Source organism: Spermophilus citellus, assembly GCF_964194105.1.
Source record: "Spermophilus citellus genome assembly, chromosome: 6".
NCBI classification, from domain to species: Eukaryota; Metazoa; Chordata; class Mammalia; order Rodentia; family Sciuridae; genus Spermophilus; species Spermophilus citellus.
In genome coordinates this window covers 112,672,775-112,689,190 of record NC_138187.1, presented here as the reverse complement: position 1 = coordinate 112,689,190, position 16,416 = coordinate 112,672,775, and the positions used below count along the sequence as shown (strand labels likewise).

The following is a 16,416-nucleotide window of genomic DNA, read 5'->3' as shown; positions in this document are numbered from 1 at the left end:
ATTTACTTTATTTATTTATTTTATTTACATATGTATTTAGAGACAATACAATACAGTATTATTTTACCTAATACATAATTGGCAGTTATCAGCTATCCTTCCCTCAGTATGTATGTGTATGTGTGTATATATATATATATATATATATACACACACACACACACACACACACACATAGTTTTCAGCTATCCTTCCTTGGGGTGTGTGTGTGTGTGTGTGTGTGTGTATATATATATATATATACACCACATATACATGTTAAGAACTTATAAGTTGCAACTCAAGAGATTTTAGTTAAATTTGTGAATTCTCTTGTTTCAATATTCTATAAAGAATGAACTTTTTAATGAAATGATTTAATTATATTTATATATTTAATTATATTTATATATTTTGAAGTTAAAACACATAGAACTATAAATCTCAAGAATTTAGTGTACAGTTGAATAGGATTACAGCATTTTACTTCATCAACCCACTGTATAGAGGAGATACTGAAAGGTAAAATTGTTAAGGGGCTTGGACAAAGTATGATTTTGACAATCAGATAAAAAATGTACTGTGTTAACTATACACATGTGATAAGATCAATTAACATTTTAATTTTATAATTGATTATATATAATTATTGTTTAATTTTCTTTTAGTGAATGAATAAATAAAATTAATTAATGGAGGATGAATTAATCACTACATATGAAATATATTTCATATATTTGGGATATCTATTTTCAAAATATTAATATTTCAAAAAATTAAATTCAACTGAAGTAGGAGACATTTCACAGAGCTGTATTTTTGAGATGGTTTTCATATAGAAGGAAATAGGTTGGGCAGCTGATAACTGTTTGAAGTTTGATTGTTTTATGACTGAGAGACAGAATTTATCAATTAACTTAATGATGGGTGGAAAGGCAAAGGAGACTTTAGAAAATCTCTTAAGTTTGTACCTAATATGCTAATTGTAATGCTAACAGTGATAGATAAGGAATGTTAGGATTTCTTTCTGGAGATTTCAAGCCATATCAGCTTTCCCCCAGAACATCAAAAGGAGAGAAATAAACTTTGCCAGATGATATGCAAGTATTTGTTGATTTTCTATTATATGCAAAGTGCTGTACCAAGGAGAGGAATACAAAATAAAAACAAATAATTGGTGTTTTCAGTCTGTTTGTAGTTTGTAAATAGTTTATACTTAAAAAATTGATGATTAATTTCTAGAGGTAGTCCTTTTGTTTTGCTAATCAGTATTGCTAATCAGTTAGAAAAATGCAAATCAAAAAAATGTTTCCTGGAAAATAATACTTGTAAAAAACAGTCATATCATAGAAATCAGAAGCAGAAATTAGCTTTATTTGGAGTCAAGTTAGGACATGCTTTACATTGTGAGTTAGGCCATGCTGAATTTTAGTAGTCAGAAAAGAAGGGTAAGACAGTAAAATAAGGATTTCAAATGTGGATAAGCTATTCAATATAAATTTGATTTAAAAGTCAGTTTAGTTCATGAATGTCAGGCTTAGAATAATACAATAAGGGAAAAATAGGATCCAAATCTCCCCAAAAGGCAGGAACATTTTTAGAGGGAGTTGTTAGGTGAACAGTTTGTAAGAATGGGAGTTCCTGAGACTGTCCATGGAGAAGCCAGTCTCAGATAGAGGGAGAGCAAAGCCTGAAGTCAGGATTGAAAAGGTGACCAGTTGTGATTAGAACTGGGAGGTTATGCATTGCTGGGAGATGCAGACACCAATAAAGACTGACAGTAGGGAGCTGAGGATAATGAAGCAAGGTTATGCATGTAACGGAGAGGATTCTTCTAAGCCATGAATGGTACTCATGAGCATACCATGTTATGTGTTAACTATACACATGTAATACTCTACCAGAATAAAAGCACACCTGTAAATGAGGTGAAATTTCTAGAACTAGAAGTGAAAGAACATGTGGAATAAAAACAAAAAGTTAGTATGGAAATCATTTCTCAAAAGATTAGGAATGGAACCACCATATAACCCAGTTATTCCATTCCACAGTATTTATCCTAAAGAACTAAAGTCAGCATTCTATAGCAATACATGCATACCCATGTTTATAAAAGCATAATTCACAATAGCCAAATTTTGGAAACAGCTTAGATGTCGATCAATGAATGAACAACTATTCATTTATGTGTGTGTTTGTGTGTTAATATATAAAAATCTATGAATTTACATATATGTAAAATGGAATTTTATTTATCCATAAATAAGAATGAAATTATATCCCATTTGCAGGATAATTGATGGAGCTTGAGAGCATTATATTAAGCAAAATAAGCCAAACTCAGAAAATTAAGGGTCATATGAGGAAACTAGAGAGAAAAAAAAAGGGAAGGAGGGCTTCTAATGAAAATAGAAGGGAGACTAATAGGGTAGAGGAAGGGGTTCAGGTGGACATAGTAGAGAGGAGGGAGAGAGGAAATACTGGGGAATTGAATTGACCATATTATAGTATTATATTGTGTGCATTATGAATATGTTAAAATGAATCCCACTATTATATATAATTGCCATGCATCAATAAAATAGATAAATATGTAATTGTGCTACTAAAATGTGTTAATTAAAATATGTTAATGTAAAAAGAAAAGAACATGTGGATTATTTTATTCAAACCTTTACTTTCAAATGATGAAACTGATAGATTATCCTTATCCAAGTTTACAGAACAAGGTAGAGTTGAGACTTTGGATTGTTTCATATTCAAGAGTGATGTTTGTTTTATTGGGAAAAATTTGGGGTGCTTAATAAAGATGTACTTTTAGGGGAGAGGATAGTGGCTGGTAATCTATACTTCTAGCAAGTTTCTGAGGTGATCTTATGCCAAGTAAATTTTGAGAACTTTTCTGAAAGAATAACTATTGAAAGTTTCCCAGCATGGTATTCTTAGGAAAATTACCATGATATTGGTATGTAGAAAAAAATTGTAAGTGGAGAGATGCTGGGGTTAAAGAATTAATTGGTACACTATGAAAATAATATCAGCAAAAGCAATAAGAACTTCAATTAGGGGGTTGGCAGTGAGACCAGGAAAAAAAAAGGGAGCTTTCTGAGAAATATTTTACTAAAAAAATTAGGAACTAGTAATCAGTCATGGAACCAAGAGAGAAACTCAAAAAGTAAATCCACAATGTTAAGGCTAAAGCAGTACTTCTTAAACTTTTTTGTTTGTTTGGGCAACTTACCTTATTTTGTATTATATCTAGGGAAAACATTGTCTGCATATTTATTGGTGAAAATGTATTGTGTCAAGAAAATTAACATAGTAATATAGGAAAAAATAAGAAAATATTGAAAGAAGGAAAAATGATGGCCTACACATGAATGGGTGAAACTTTTTGTTTCTATATTATTAACAAAGATAAACAGCATGGTTGATGTGTGTGTGTGTGTGTGTGTGTGTGTGTGTGTGTGTTTCTGATGATGACATGGTTACCCAGCCACCAAGCCATGAAGGCAGTCCACTTGTCCCTACCTAAAAGCATCAGGGGAGCAGTGAAGTGATGGAGTAGCAGCCCAGCTGGGCTGAAGCTCGGGCAGCAAGTATGAGCTGCCATGTGGAGCCTGCCATGGCAATGCAGGCTTGAGGCACAGCAGACCAGTGCAAGGGTCAGCTGAGGCAAGCTGAACTGTCAGCCCTTGGCGGCCCAGTCTGCTCACATTGGTCATGTCCGCTGCAAAAGTGCACTTCTGGAAGCTCTGCAGCTCCAGACACCCCACTGAGCATGAGCAATTGGATGACTTCAACCTATTTTTTTTCCAAAGGGTGGAGAAAATGGAAGTAAGGCAAACCTGATGAGTTTCAGGGTTAACCAATAGTGTTATTCCTTTTTCAAACCTTAATTAGCATAAATTTCAATAGCATTCGTACTTTTCCAAATCCTTATTAGCCTAAGTTTGGACTAATAGCAGTGACCCAAGGGCTTATATAAACCCCCAGACTAGTACACTTGGATGAAGAAAACTACTATTGGGTCCCCTCTTATGCTACAAAAGTTCTGTTCCTATTCTTCAATAAATCCTGATCTTAGACTCATTCATCCTGGTTTGTGGATTTCATTCTTTTAATTCAAAAGACAAGAATTCAGAAAGAAGAAGAAATTGATGGTGAGTTGCTGGGGTCTGCTGCAACACTAAAGGACATAGTAAACCTCCCCACCACCTATCAGCAGAAGTGAAGAAACTTCTGTCTTGCTTGCCAACAGAAGCAGAGAATCAAGTTTCATCTCAAAACTCCAGTTTCACTAGCTTCTGAACAAATTCTGAATAAAATTTATTATTTATATTGCTATTATTTAACTTAATCCTTTTTATCCTGAATTTCATGTTCATGTTTTTAAGTTTTACAAATAATTGGGGCAAATCAAAAGTTAAAGTAATTTCTAGAACTGGTGGGTTCTCTAGGTTTGTAAATATTTTAAAAAACAACTTAACTTTTAAATTTTCTGCTTCAGTTTAATCTTCATTATGATTTAAAATAACAATGTATATTTTATATCTTTTTATGAAGATTCAATTAGATTTAACTATGGGTTATTTAAATTTGAAAAACAGAAAATACCTATAATACATATATAAAAAAGAAATCATAAAATATGTTCTTATCTATGATGTGAAAAGATAACCAAGTATCTCATCTTTCTCTTTTTTGTTTGTAAATGAGTTTTTTGACTTTCCAACACTCAATATTTACTATCATTTAATTAGCTGGATACTTCTCGAACATATTCTCTAGATGAATTTTGTGAAGAACAGTTTCAGCAAACTACTCGGGCACTGAAACAACTTGAAGATATTAGGGATAAAGCAATTTCAAAAGTGAAAAGTACAATCTTAAAGGTAATTGTTTAATTACATCCTCTCAGTTGCTATGTACTGACTGAAGCAATTGCTCCAAATTGCAACTCTGGAGAGTGCTGGAAATTGACAGTGGAGATAAAAGGAGTTTGATTAATCAACTAATGGATACTGCCTATTTATAAGAACCCTTCCAGGTGCCACATAACATGCAAACAAATATGTATGTATGTTTGTTAATACATATATGCGTGTATACATCCATATGAATGCCCATGTACATGTTTATGTATACAACTTAAGGATGCTTAAATCTATAACTTGAGGTGGCATACTGCATGTAAAGGGAAATGTGATTAGCTACAAAGTTCATAGTGTCCATAAGATAAAGAAAAAAACATTGCTCAGGCAAGATGAAAAAACATAACTATATGAAAAAAAAATTGAAAGAAGATTCAATAATATAATGATCAATCCTCTCAGAACATTCTCATTCTGTATGCTGTTAGGTATCTTATACACTGTTACAGAAGGCCCCTCTATGTTGAAACATGTAGATACAAAATTAGTATGTTCTTTCTTGTTTGACTTTCAAAATTTATCTACTTGTTAGAGAGATAAGCTTCAAAATACATAAATTATTCTCTTTTTGGCTGATGTTTACATACAGTACAAGCATAAAGTAAAATTTTAATGGAAGTTTTTGATCAATTTTTAACTCCAATATGTTATTCAGACTAATGAAATACTAGAAACTAGAAACCATGCTATATTAACATAGGAAATCATCACAGTTCTCAATTTTCTATAAAATTGTAGGTTGCAGAAAAGAAAGAAATTAAAGAATATTTTGAATCAAAGTCATTTGAAGGTGAAACAACACATTTCAAGCTGTGTGCATATCGGCATTTATTGGAAACAGGTTACAGGTTTATGATGCTGATTGACTGCATACTTCAGGAACTCATCCGTCAACTTATGAACATTGCAGTCACACTACTTTTGGAAGAATTTAATGGTTCTGCTAGAATGCCACTTTCAGCAGAAAAGAAGAATGAAAATCTCATTGGGTAAAGCATGCTTTTTTGACTAATAAAAATAAGTTATCTTATAATATATTTCTACTTATGGAGAAAATATCCAGTAATTTAAGCTAGAATTTGGAAATTCTCCTTGTAGCAGAGTACTCACTTTTCCAATTATCAAAACTTATTATTTAGTTGTATTTTAATGTTAAAGTTTAAGACAGTTTCTAAGTTTCTTCACAAATCTGGTTGCCATATAAAGTGCAAGATGTCCAGTGAAATGTGAATTTCAGATAGATAATTTTTGTATGATTTTTGTATGCACTATGTTCCAAACATTACCTATACTAAAAATTACTTGTTGTTTATCTGAAATTCGAATTTTACTAGATATCTTGTATTTATTTGCTAAGTCTGGCAATCCTATGTTCAATGCTAGCTCTTAATGATATGTGAGAATGATTTTGGAAAGAGCCACAGGTTCAGTTGAAATTTGAGTCAGCTTCAGGAAATATCTATTAAATATTTCTCCCAAATAAGACAGTATTTGAAAAATAATTCTGACCTTTTATTGAAATACTACCATTAAAAACAAAGCATTCAAAGTTATACTCCATTTATGTATAATATGTCAAAATGCATTTTATTGTCATGTATAACTAATTAGAACAAATAAAAATATATTAAAAAATAAAGCATTTTTTTTCTTATTTTCTACAATTGGATCTATCTACTCTAACTTGTGAAACAAGGCATATTAATTGAAATGGTTGAATATTTATATCAAAACTATCAAAATTTAGCATTATTATTTTAGTCAAATCAAAGTTTCATTATCATAACTCAGAGCTGAAAATGTATTAATTCATAAAAATTTGGAGAATATTAAAGATAACCTATTCTGTTTATCTAATTATTTCTGAATCCACAGAGCTTATGTCATGAGCTTACTAGCATCTTAACTGGTTTGAACCAGTACCAAGACTTTAGCCTTTGCAGGAACATAACTTTTTAGTGATAGCACATTATAATTTTATTTCCTCTAAATCTGTGTGTGTATTTTTTTTTTTAAAATCTTTACATTCTAAACATAGCTTTTTAACAAAAAATATTAGTATAGATAATTCATCTTACTTTATAAAATTTGGGAAACAACCCCTAATTCCATCACTTAAATATGGTGTCTTTTTGTATGTGCAGTTTTCTAGACTTCTCGACATATTTTTCCTAGTGTAACTCAGTTTTTAAGCACACCATGTCTTGTGTATATTTTATGGTATGGAAGAAATACATAGGTTGTGGTTGAAATTATTCCATTTTTGTGTGTGTGGATCAGATCACCTGGGTTCTAAACTATATTCTGTGTCTTGACTAGTTTCATGACTTAGGTTGCCTATTAACCTATTAATTGTGCAGTCTTTTTATATTGAGAATTTTTTGTATAATTTTGGATTCTGTGGGTTTTCTTTTCACTTTCTTGATAGTATTCATTGGAACACAAAAGTTTTAAACTTTTATGAATTTTATTTATTTATTTTTGATTTATTGTGCTTTATGTGTATCTAAGAAGTCATTCCCTAATCTAAGGTCATGAAGATTTATACTGGTTTTCTTTTTGTAAAATTTTATAACTTCAAATCTTGCTTTTACATATTTGAGTTAGTTTTTTTTTTTATTAATGTGATAGGGGTCCAAACTCATTCTTTGACATATGAATATCCAGTTGTCCCAGCACTATTTGTTGAAAGGAAAATACCATTTCTTCATTGAATTGTCTTGGCATACTATTTGACAGTCAGATGACCGTAAACATATGGGTTTATTTCTGGACTCTCAATTTTGTTCCATTGGTATATATATATGCTGATGTCACACTACCTTGACTATAATAACCTTGTCATAAGTTTTGAAACCGGAAAATGTGAATTTTCCAATGATGTTGTTCTTATTAATATTGTTTTGGCTATTCTGATTCACTTGAATTTCTGTATGTATTTTAGAGTAAGCTTGCCAGTTTCTGCTAAAAGCAATTGGGATTTTGATAGAAATTGCATTAAATTTGTAGATTAATATTGGGCGTATTTTCATACCAAGAGTATGTAGTCCTCCAATCCATGAACACGGAATGTCTTTCCATTTACTTAGTAGGACTTCTTTAATTTCTTTAATAATGTTTTGTAGTTTTCAGTATTTGAGTCATTCCTTCTTTTGTAAATTTATCATAAAAAATTTGTTCTTTTCATGCTATTATGAATGGAATTATTTTTTCATTTTTGGATGTTCATTGCTCATTGATTGAAATACAATTGATTTATATACATTGATCTTATACCCTGCAATCTTGTTGAACCTGTTTATTAGCTCTAATATCTTGTTTTGTTTTCTTATTCCCTGGGATTTTCTATTTACAGGATCGTATCATCTACAAATAGAGATAATTTCACTTCTTCCTTCCCAATAAGATGCCTTTTATTTTTTTGTTGCTTTATGGTCATAGCTAGTAAGTACTTTAATACAATGTTGATTAGGAGTGGTGGATTGAACATCCCTGTTTTGTTCCTGATTTGGGGGGCACCTTATTCTTTTATTATTAAACATTATGCCACCTGTGAGTTTTTAAAAAAATACTTTTTATCAGTTGAGGAAGTTCACATCTAGCTTTATTTGTTGAATGTTTTTATCATGAGGTATTGTTGGATCTTGTCAAATACTTTTTTTCTGTATCAATTGAGATAACTGTGTTCTTTGTTCTACTAATATGGCAAATTATGCTATATACATACATTTTCATAGGCTGAATCAACTTTGTATTCTTGGGATAGGTGTAATTTTATTATAGTGTAAAATCCTTTGTATATGCTGCTGGATTTGATTTGCTAGTATTTTATTGAGGTTTTCTGCTTCTATGAATATTGGTCTATAGTTTTCCCATGATGCCTTTGGTTTTGGCCTCAGGGTAGTAGTGATCTCCAAGAATAAATTGGGAGGAGCTACCTCCTTTTCTATCTTTGGGAAAAAATGGGAAGAATTGGTATTTGTTCTTTCTGAAAAAATTGGTAGAATGTCCTTGTTATGGTTTGAATGTGTCCCCCAAAGTTCATGTGTTGGAAACCTTATCCTTGATGTAACCAGGTTAAGAGGTAGGATGTTTAAGAGTGACTAGGTCATGAAGGCTCTATCTTTATGAATAGATTAATGTCATTATTTCTAGAGTGGGTTACTGACAAAAGAATGAGTTCAGCCCCTTTCTCTTCTCTGTCTTTGTCTCTCTCATGTTCTCTTGCCTTCCATCATGGGGTGACATAGTCAGAAAGCCCTCACTAGATGCAGGCCCCTTGATATTGGGCTTCTTAGTCTCCAGAATATTAAGAAATAACACTCTATTATTTATAAATTACCCAATCTCAAGTGTTTTGTTATAGTAGCACAAAAAGGACTAAGTGTAGGCCTGGGCTTTTTTGTATGTAAAGTGTGTTAGTAAGCTTTTTGTTGCTATGACAGATACCTGAGAAAATGAACCTAGATGAGGAAAGATTTGTTTTGGCTTGTGGTTTCAGAGGTTTCAATGCATGGGCAGCTGGCTCCATTGCTTTGGGCCTGATGTGAGGCAGACCATCACGATGAGGCATGACAGAAGAAAGTTGCTTACTCATGGCAGTTAGGAAACTGACAGTGGGGATCAAAAATATTCTTCTAGGCCATGCCCCTAGTGACCTACTCCCTTTGAGTAGGTCTCCCCTCCCAGTAGTATATTCAGATATTAATGAATGCATGCACTGATGATATCAGAGTCCTCATGATCCCAATTACTTCCAAAAAATCCCCATCACTGAACACTGCTACATTAAAGACTAAGCCTTCAACACATGAATCATTGCGGGACATTTCAGATCCAAACCATAACAGGAAGTATTACAGTCATCTGTTAAATTGTTTTATTTGTTATTGATCTATTTATATTTCTTCTTGAGACATTTTGGTATTTTGTGTCTTTCTAGAATTTTGTCTATTTTATTTAAATTATCTAAACTGTTAGCATATAGCTGTTTATAATACTCACTATCTTTTAAATTTCTATAAGGTCAGTAGTGATATCTTCTTTTTTATTCCAGAGTTTAGTAATTTGGGGATTCTCTTCTTCTTTTTTTTCAGCCTAGTTATCAGTTTATCAATTTTCTCAATCATTTTAAGCAACCAACTTTTGATCTTATTGATTTTTTTTCACCTTTTCTCTATTTCACTTATTTCCATTCTAGTCTTTATTATTTCTTTTCTGCTTGCTTAGGCTTAGTTTGTTTATTTTCTCTTTTTTAGAAGTAGCAGTTTAGATTATTTAGTTGAAATCTTTTATTCTTTTTTAATGTAATTTTTATAGCAACCAATTTCTCTTCAACACTGCTTTCACTGAACAAGGAGTTTGGTTTTAATTTTCATTAACTTTCTTCATTTAATTTTTATGCTGATTTCCCCTGTAATTTCGTATTTGACTCACTGGTTATTAAGGAGTGTTTTCTATGTAAGATTGATTTTTTTCTTCCTTTTTTTTCTAACTCAACAGTGTGATTATTTTCCTCATTATTTTTTTCTAGAAGTTTTGTGCTTTTTGATTTTATGTTACATTTATGCACGTTTTCAAGTAAAATTTTGTAAATTGTTCAAGGTGTGGTCTGAGGTATATATTATTTTGCATATGGGTATTTAGTTACTCCATCCGTTTCCCAAAATGACTATTCTTCCTCCATGGAATTGCCTTGGCAGCTTGTTGAAAATTAATTAAATATTTTTGGAGTCCATTTCTGAACTCTCTCTTCTGTGCCAGCGATCTGTAGATCTATCTTTTTACACATACTTCACAGTCTTTATAATATCTTAAAATCAGTTCTCCAAGTTTGTTTTAATAAATTCTTTAAAGTTTGACTATCATCATTCATTTGCTTTTCCATATAAATCTTAGAATTAAATTGAAGTTTTCTTTTTTAGAAAATGGCCTATTATTACTGAGATTTCAATTGAGAGTGCACTGAATCAATAGATCAATCTTAGGAGATTTGACATCTTAATATTTAGTCTTCAAAGCTCAGAACATGGTGCAATAGACCTTTTATTTAAATCTTCTCTAATTTATTTATCAGCATTTTATAAAGCACAGTGTACAAATATTACACATTTTTGTTGATTTATAATTATATATTTCATATTTTAATGTTCTTAAGTACTCTTATTTTTAATTCAACTTCTAAATATTCCTGAAATAAAGAACTAACTTTTGTATATTAACCTTGTATCTGTGACCTTACTAAACTTACACATTAGTTGTCATAGCTTTTCTTTGGTAGATAATTTAGAACTGTCTATTTAGACCAAGTGTCAGCAAAATAGAGCCCATATGCCAAATCCTGTGGCAGTGTGTTTTCATAAAGAATTTTTTTTTGGAATAAGGCCACACCTTCTAGTTTACACACTGTCTATGACTGCTTTTGAACTAGAAGGTGCAGTTGAATAGTTAAGACCACTCTTTAGCCCAAAAAACATGAAATATTTCCTGACTACTTACAGAAAAGTTTTACTCACCTTAACTGCTTCAGTGTAACCACTAAAATGTAATGATGGATATAACAGGAACAATATAATAGAAGGGAAATGTTGAATATGTATAAAAGTGTTTAATTTATCTAAAAGCAGATAGCCTTAAAAGTTAATACTAATTATTATTATTATTTTCATCACTTCCATGATACTGCTAAAATTTTAGAACATTTAACTGTTTACTTTCCTTTTGACTTTCACAGTATTATGTCACATATATTTTAAATGCTTTTTTAGTTCATATATTTTAATTCAATACAACATTAAAAGTATTGTTTTAAATGGTCAATATTCATTTATATTTACCCACATAATTATCACTTCTTGTGTTCTTTTTCTTTGCTTGTTTTTGTTTCTGTATAGGACGATTTTCCTTCTTCCAGAACAATTCTTTTCAGAATATTTTTTTAGTATAGGCCTACTGGGAAATAGTTCCCTCCATTTTGGGGTATCTAAAAACATTTCTATGTGATTCATATAGGATATGTTCACTGAGTACAGTGTTCTAGATAATGAAATGTCAGAATAAATTTTTTTTCAGGGGGGTACTGGGGATTAAACTCGGGCACTTGAACACTAAGTTACATTCCCAGCCCTATTTTGTATTTTATTTAGAGATAAGGTCACACTGAGTTGCTTAGTGCCTCACTTTTGCTGAGACTGGGTTTGAACTCAAGATCCTCCTGCCTCAGCCTCCTGAGCCACTGGGATTACAGGCATATGCCACTACACCTGGAAAAATGTCAGAATCTTTTGAAAGATTTTTTAGTTTATTTTAAATTTTTTTTACTGCCTTAACTTTGTATGGGATTCAGTAGAGTAATTTTGGATATCTATATTAAAATGAGGTAGGTTCTCCTGGACAATATTACTCAAAAAAATAAAATGATGACATTTGCAGGTAAATAGATAGAGTTAGAGAATATAATGCTAAGTGAAGTTAGCCAATCCCAAAAACCCAAATGCTGAATGTTTTCTCTGATATAAGGGGGCTGATTCATAGTGGGGTTGGGAGGGGGAGCATGGGGAGATTAGACAAACTCTAGATAGGGCAAAGGGGAGTGAGGGGAAGAGAAGGGACAAAGATGATGGAATGAGGTGGACATCATTACCCTAAATACATGTATGAAGACACAAATGGTGTGAATATACTTTGTGTATAAACAGAGACATGAAAAACTGTACTCTATATGTGTAATATGAATTGTAATGCATTCTGCTGTTATTTGTCTTCATAATAGCTGCCATTCTGACTAAGATGAAATCTTAAGAGTAGTTTTGATTTGAATTTCTCTAATTGCTAGAGATGATGAACATTTTTCTATATATTTGTTGATTGATTGTATATCCTCTTCTGAGAAGTGTCTGTTCAGCTCCTTGGCCCATTTATTGATAGGGTTATTTGTTTTTTTTCAGTGCTTAGTTTTTTGAGTTCTCTATATACCCTAGAGATTAGTGCTCTCTCTGATGTGTAAGGGGTAAAAATTTGCTCCCAAGCTGTAGGCTGTCTATTCAATTCACTGATTGTTTCTTTTGCTGAAAAGAAGCTTTTTAGTTTGAATCCATCCCATTTATTAATTCTTGATTTTAATTCTTGCACTATAGGAGTCTTATTAAGGAAGTAGGGGCCTAATCTTATATGATGGAGATTAGGGCCTACTTTTTCTTCTATTAGACTCAGGGTCTCTGGTGTAAGTCCTAGGTCCTGGATCCACTTAAATTTGAGTTTTGTGAATAGTAAGAGATAGGGTTTAATTTCATTTTGTTGCAATGGATTTCTAGTTTTCCCAATACTATTTGTTGAAGAGGCTATTTTTTCTCCAATGTATGTTTTTGGCACCTTTGTCTAATATAATATAACTGTAATTATGTGGGTTAGTCTCTGTGTCCTTTATTCTGTACCATTGGTCTACTAGTCTATTTTTGTGCCAATACCATGCCATTTTTGTTATACTTGCTCTGTAGTATAGTTTAAGGTCTGGTATAGTGATGCCACCTGCTTCACTGTTCTTGCTAGAGATTGCTTTAGCTATTCTGGGTCTTTCATTTTTCCAGATGAATTCTATGATTGCTTTTCTATTTCTATGAGGAATGTCTTGGGATTTGGATTGGATATGCATTAAATCTGTAATGTTTTTGGTAGTATGGTCATTTTGACAATATTAATTGTGCCTATCCAAAGACACGGGAAATCTTTCCACCTTCTAGGTCTTCTTTAATTTCTTTCTTTAGCATTCTATAGTTTTCATTGTAGAGGTCTTCCACCTCTTTTGTTAGGTTGATTCCCAAGTCTGTGGATGTCTTTTTCTATGTGATGGGTCTCTTGGAGGCATATTATTGGGTCTTTTTTTTAAAGTCCAATCTTCTAGTCTATGCCTTTTGATTGTTGAGTTTAGGCCATTAACACTCAGGGTTATTATTGAGACATGATTTGTATCCCAGTCATTTTTATTTGTATTTAATTTGACTTGGTTCTCTTTTGATAAGTTTTTTCTTTAGTGTAATACCTCCCTTTGCTGATTTTCATTGTTGTTGTTCAAATATTTTGCCGAGGACATTCTGTAGTGTAGGCATTCGAGTTGTAAATTCTTTTAACTTTGGTTTATCATGGAAGTTTTTTATTTCATCATCAAATCTAAAGCTTAATTTTGCTGACTATAAGATTCTTGGTTGGCATCCATTTTCTTTCAGAGCTTGATATAGGTTGTTCCAGGATCTTCTATATTTCAGAGTCTGGGTTGAAAAATTTGCACATAATCTAATTGGTTTCCCCCTATATGTAATCTGATTTCTTTGTCTTATGGCTTTTAATATTCTCTCCTTATTCTGTATGTTATGCATTTTTATTATAATGTACTTTGGTGTGAATGTGTTGTGATTTTGTACATTTGGTGTCCTGTAAGTCTCTTGGATTTGGTTTTCCAATGCATTCTTCATGTTTGGAAAATTTTCTTATATTATTTCATTGAATAGATTGCTCATTCCTTTGGTTTGGAACTCTATTCCTTCCTCTATCTCAAGAGCTCTTAAATTTGTTTTTTTTTTAATTATATCCAATATATCTTGTATGTACTGCTCATGGTTTCTTGCCATTTTCATTCTGTGATCTACATTCTTTTCAAGATTATATATTTTGTCTTCATTGTCTGAGGTCCTGCTTCCAAGTGGTCTAATCTCTTGGTGATGATTTCAATTGAACTTTTAATTTGGTTTATTTTTTCTTTCATTTCAAGAATTTCTGTGTGTTTTGGGTTTTTAAGAACCTCTATCTCCCTATTGAAGTATTCTTTTCTTCCTATGTTTGTTTATGTAGCTCTTTGTCGAAATGATATTTTGCTGTCTGTATTTCTTCTTTTATATCATCCTTTAATTTGCAGAACATTTTAATTATGAACTCTTTCTCTGTAATTTCTTCTGCTGTGCTTGCCATGGATTCTAATAATGCGGTATCTTGATTTGTCTGGGGCACTTTCTTCCCTTGTCTTTTCAATTGTTTGTGTGTCTTCCCTTCTAGCACTGTGAATTGGAGGAGTCACTGTTTTTACCCTGTAGGCTTCTAGTGCCCCTGTTGGGATTCAATACCTCTCCTTTGAGGTGAATGTTATCAGATCCAAATATAAACAGTATACACCCTAAAAACCAATGTTTGCTATTAAGACATTTACAGTTTGGTCACAACCTACAGAAATGGTGAATTCAATTATTATCTGCAATATACTCAGTAGGTTTGAAAAGGGGTTTACAGTTTCTGATGGTAGACAAAGAACTGGGGGTGAGGAATAGGATGATATGCTGAAGAGGTAGGAGGTGAGGATACAGAGTTGTTATATCTTAGGAAATGTGAAATAGAAATCTAAAGAAAATTAGATCTAGTAGAGTAGAAGGGAGAGGAAGTAATTTGGGGTAGACAAATAGGTGGGAAGACAGTAGAGTACATAAAACAAACACACATATAAAGAAAAAATAAAAATGTTAAAATAGTAGAAATTGGTGGGAAAAAAAGAAAATACAAAAGAATATGCAACACAACTGTAATATTTTATTCAATCTAGTCCTGGAAAGTACTTGGTTTCACATATGTTTGGGATGTGAGGGCGGGAGAATAGAGAAGGAGAGGGAAAAAAAATCTTGAAGGAAGAAACAGGGATTGTTTTGGTTGGAAATCAGTATCTTTCCTGCTTCTCTTTTCATCCAATAGATGGGGTTGTCTGTTGTTAGCTGGTGTCTCCACCCCCTGGATGGTAAAGGAAACCAGGCTGTCACTGTGCCAGGGTAGTAGTTCCTGGTGAGAGGGGGCAATTAAAAAGTAGGTACCTGAGTACGCTGCGCCACTGTGCGGGAGAAACACGAGGTGAAATGGCTGAAGGCTACCTTGGTGGGAATCCCCAGTGAAATTGAGGTGCTCCAGAATCTAGAGGACAGAATTCCAGCGCGCAGGATTCGGCTGCAGGGGCTTGGTCGCGGGCGATTTCTCCGCACGGAGGGAAGCAGTACCTGGTCGGCGGACCGCCCCGTGGATGGAGTCTGGAACGCGCCCAAGTTAATTAGCCGCGAAGTACCAGAGCGGGATTACAGCGAAGCGGATTCTGCAGGCTCCTGCCAGTGGCACACTGGCCGCGCTGAGTGCTGAGTTCCAGCTTTGAAATAGAGGAGAGAACCGGTCCAGTTCGATTCCCGACACCGGTCGGAACACGGAGGAGGACAGCAGCCGCCATCATGGAGAGCTGATGCAATCGCCCCTGTTTTCTACTGATCTCAGCTCATTCAACTACAGAACAGGTGATTCCAGGCTGGTATTTGCCTGCGTTGCGCAGACAGATCGCTCAGGCTCGGGACTGGAAACTCTGAGGAGAATACTCTTCAGGCCTCACCCCTGGCAAGGCGGGCGCCGGGCTTTGAGGGGCCAGATTCTAGTTCCCCGGGTTGCTTTGGCCCAGGGCAGGAGATCCTTCGGGGACTCCGGGCGGAGGCCA

At 33.2% G+C, this 16,416-nt stretch overlaps 1 protein-coding gene across 1 annotated transcript in view; it reads left to right on the top strand.

The window, feature by feature from the left end:
• DNAH14 (dynein axonemal heavy chain 14) overlaps positions 1–16,416 on the top strand; it is a gene marked incomplete at both ends in the record, with an annotated part of 361,185 nt that overhangs the window by 24,970 nt on the left and 319,799 nt on the right. Inside the window, 2 exons of the mRNA XM_081298208.1 lie at positions 4,743–4,874; positions 5,652–5,902. Of these exons, the coding sequence (XP_081154334.1) occupies positions 4,743–4,874; positions 5,652–5,902 (383 nt within the window). The remainder of the gene's footprint in view (positions 1–4,742; positions 4,875–5,651; positions 5,903–16,416) is intronic.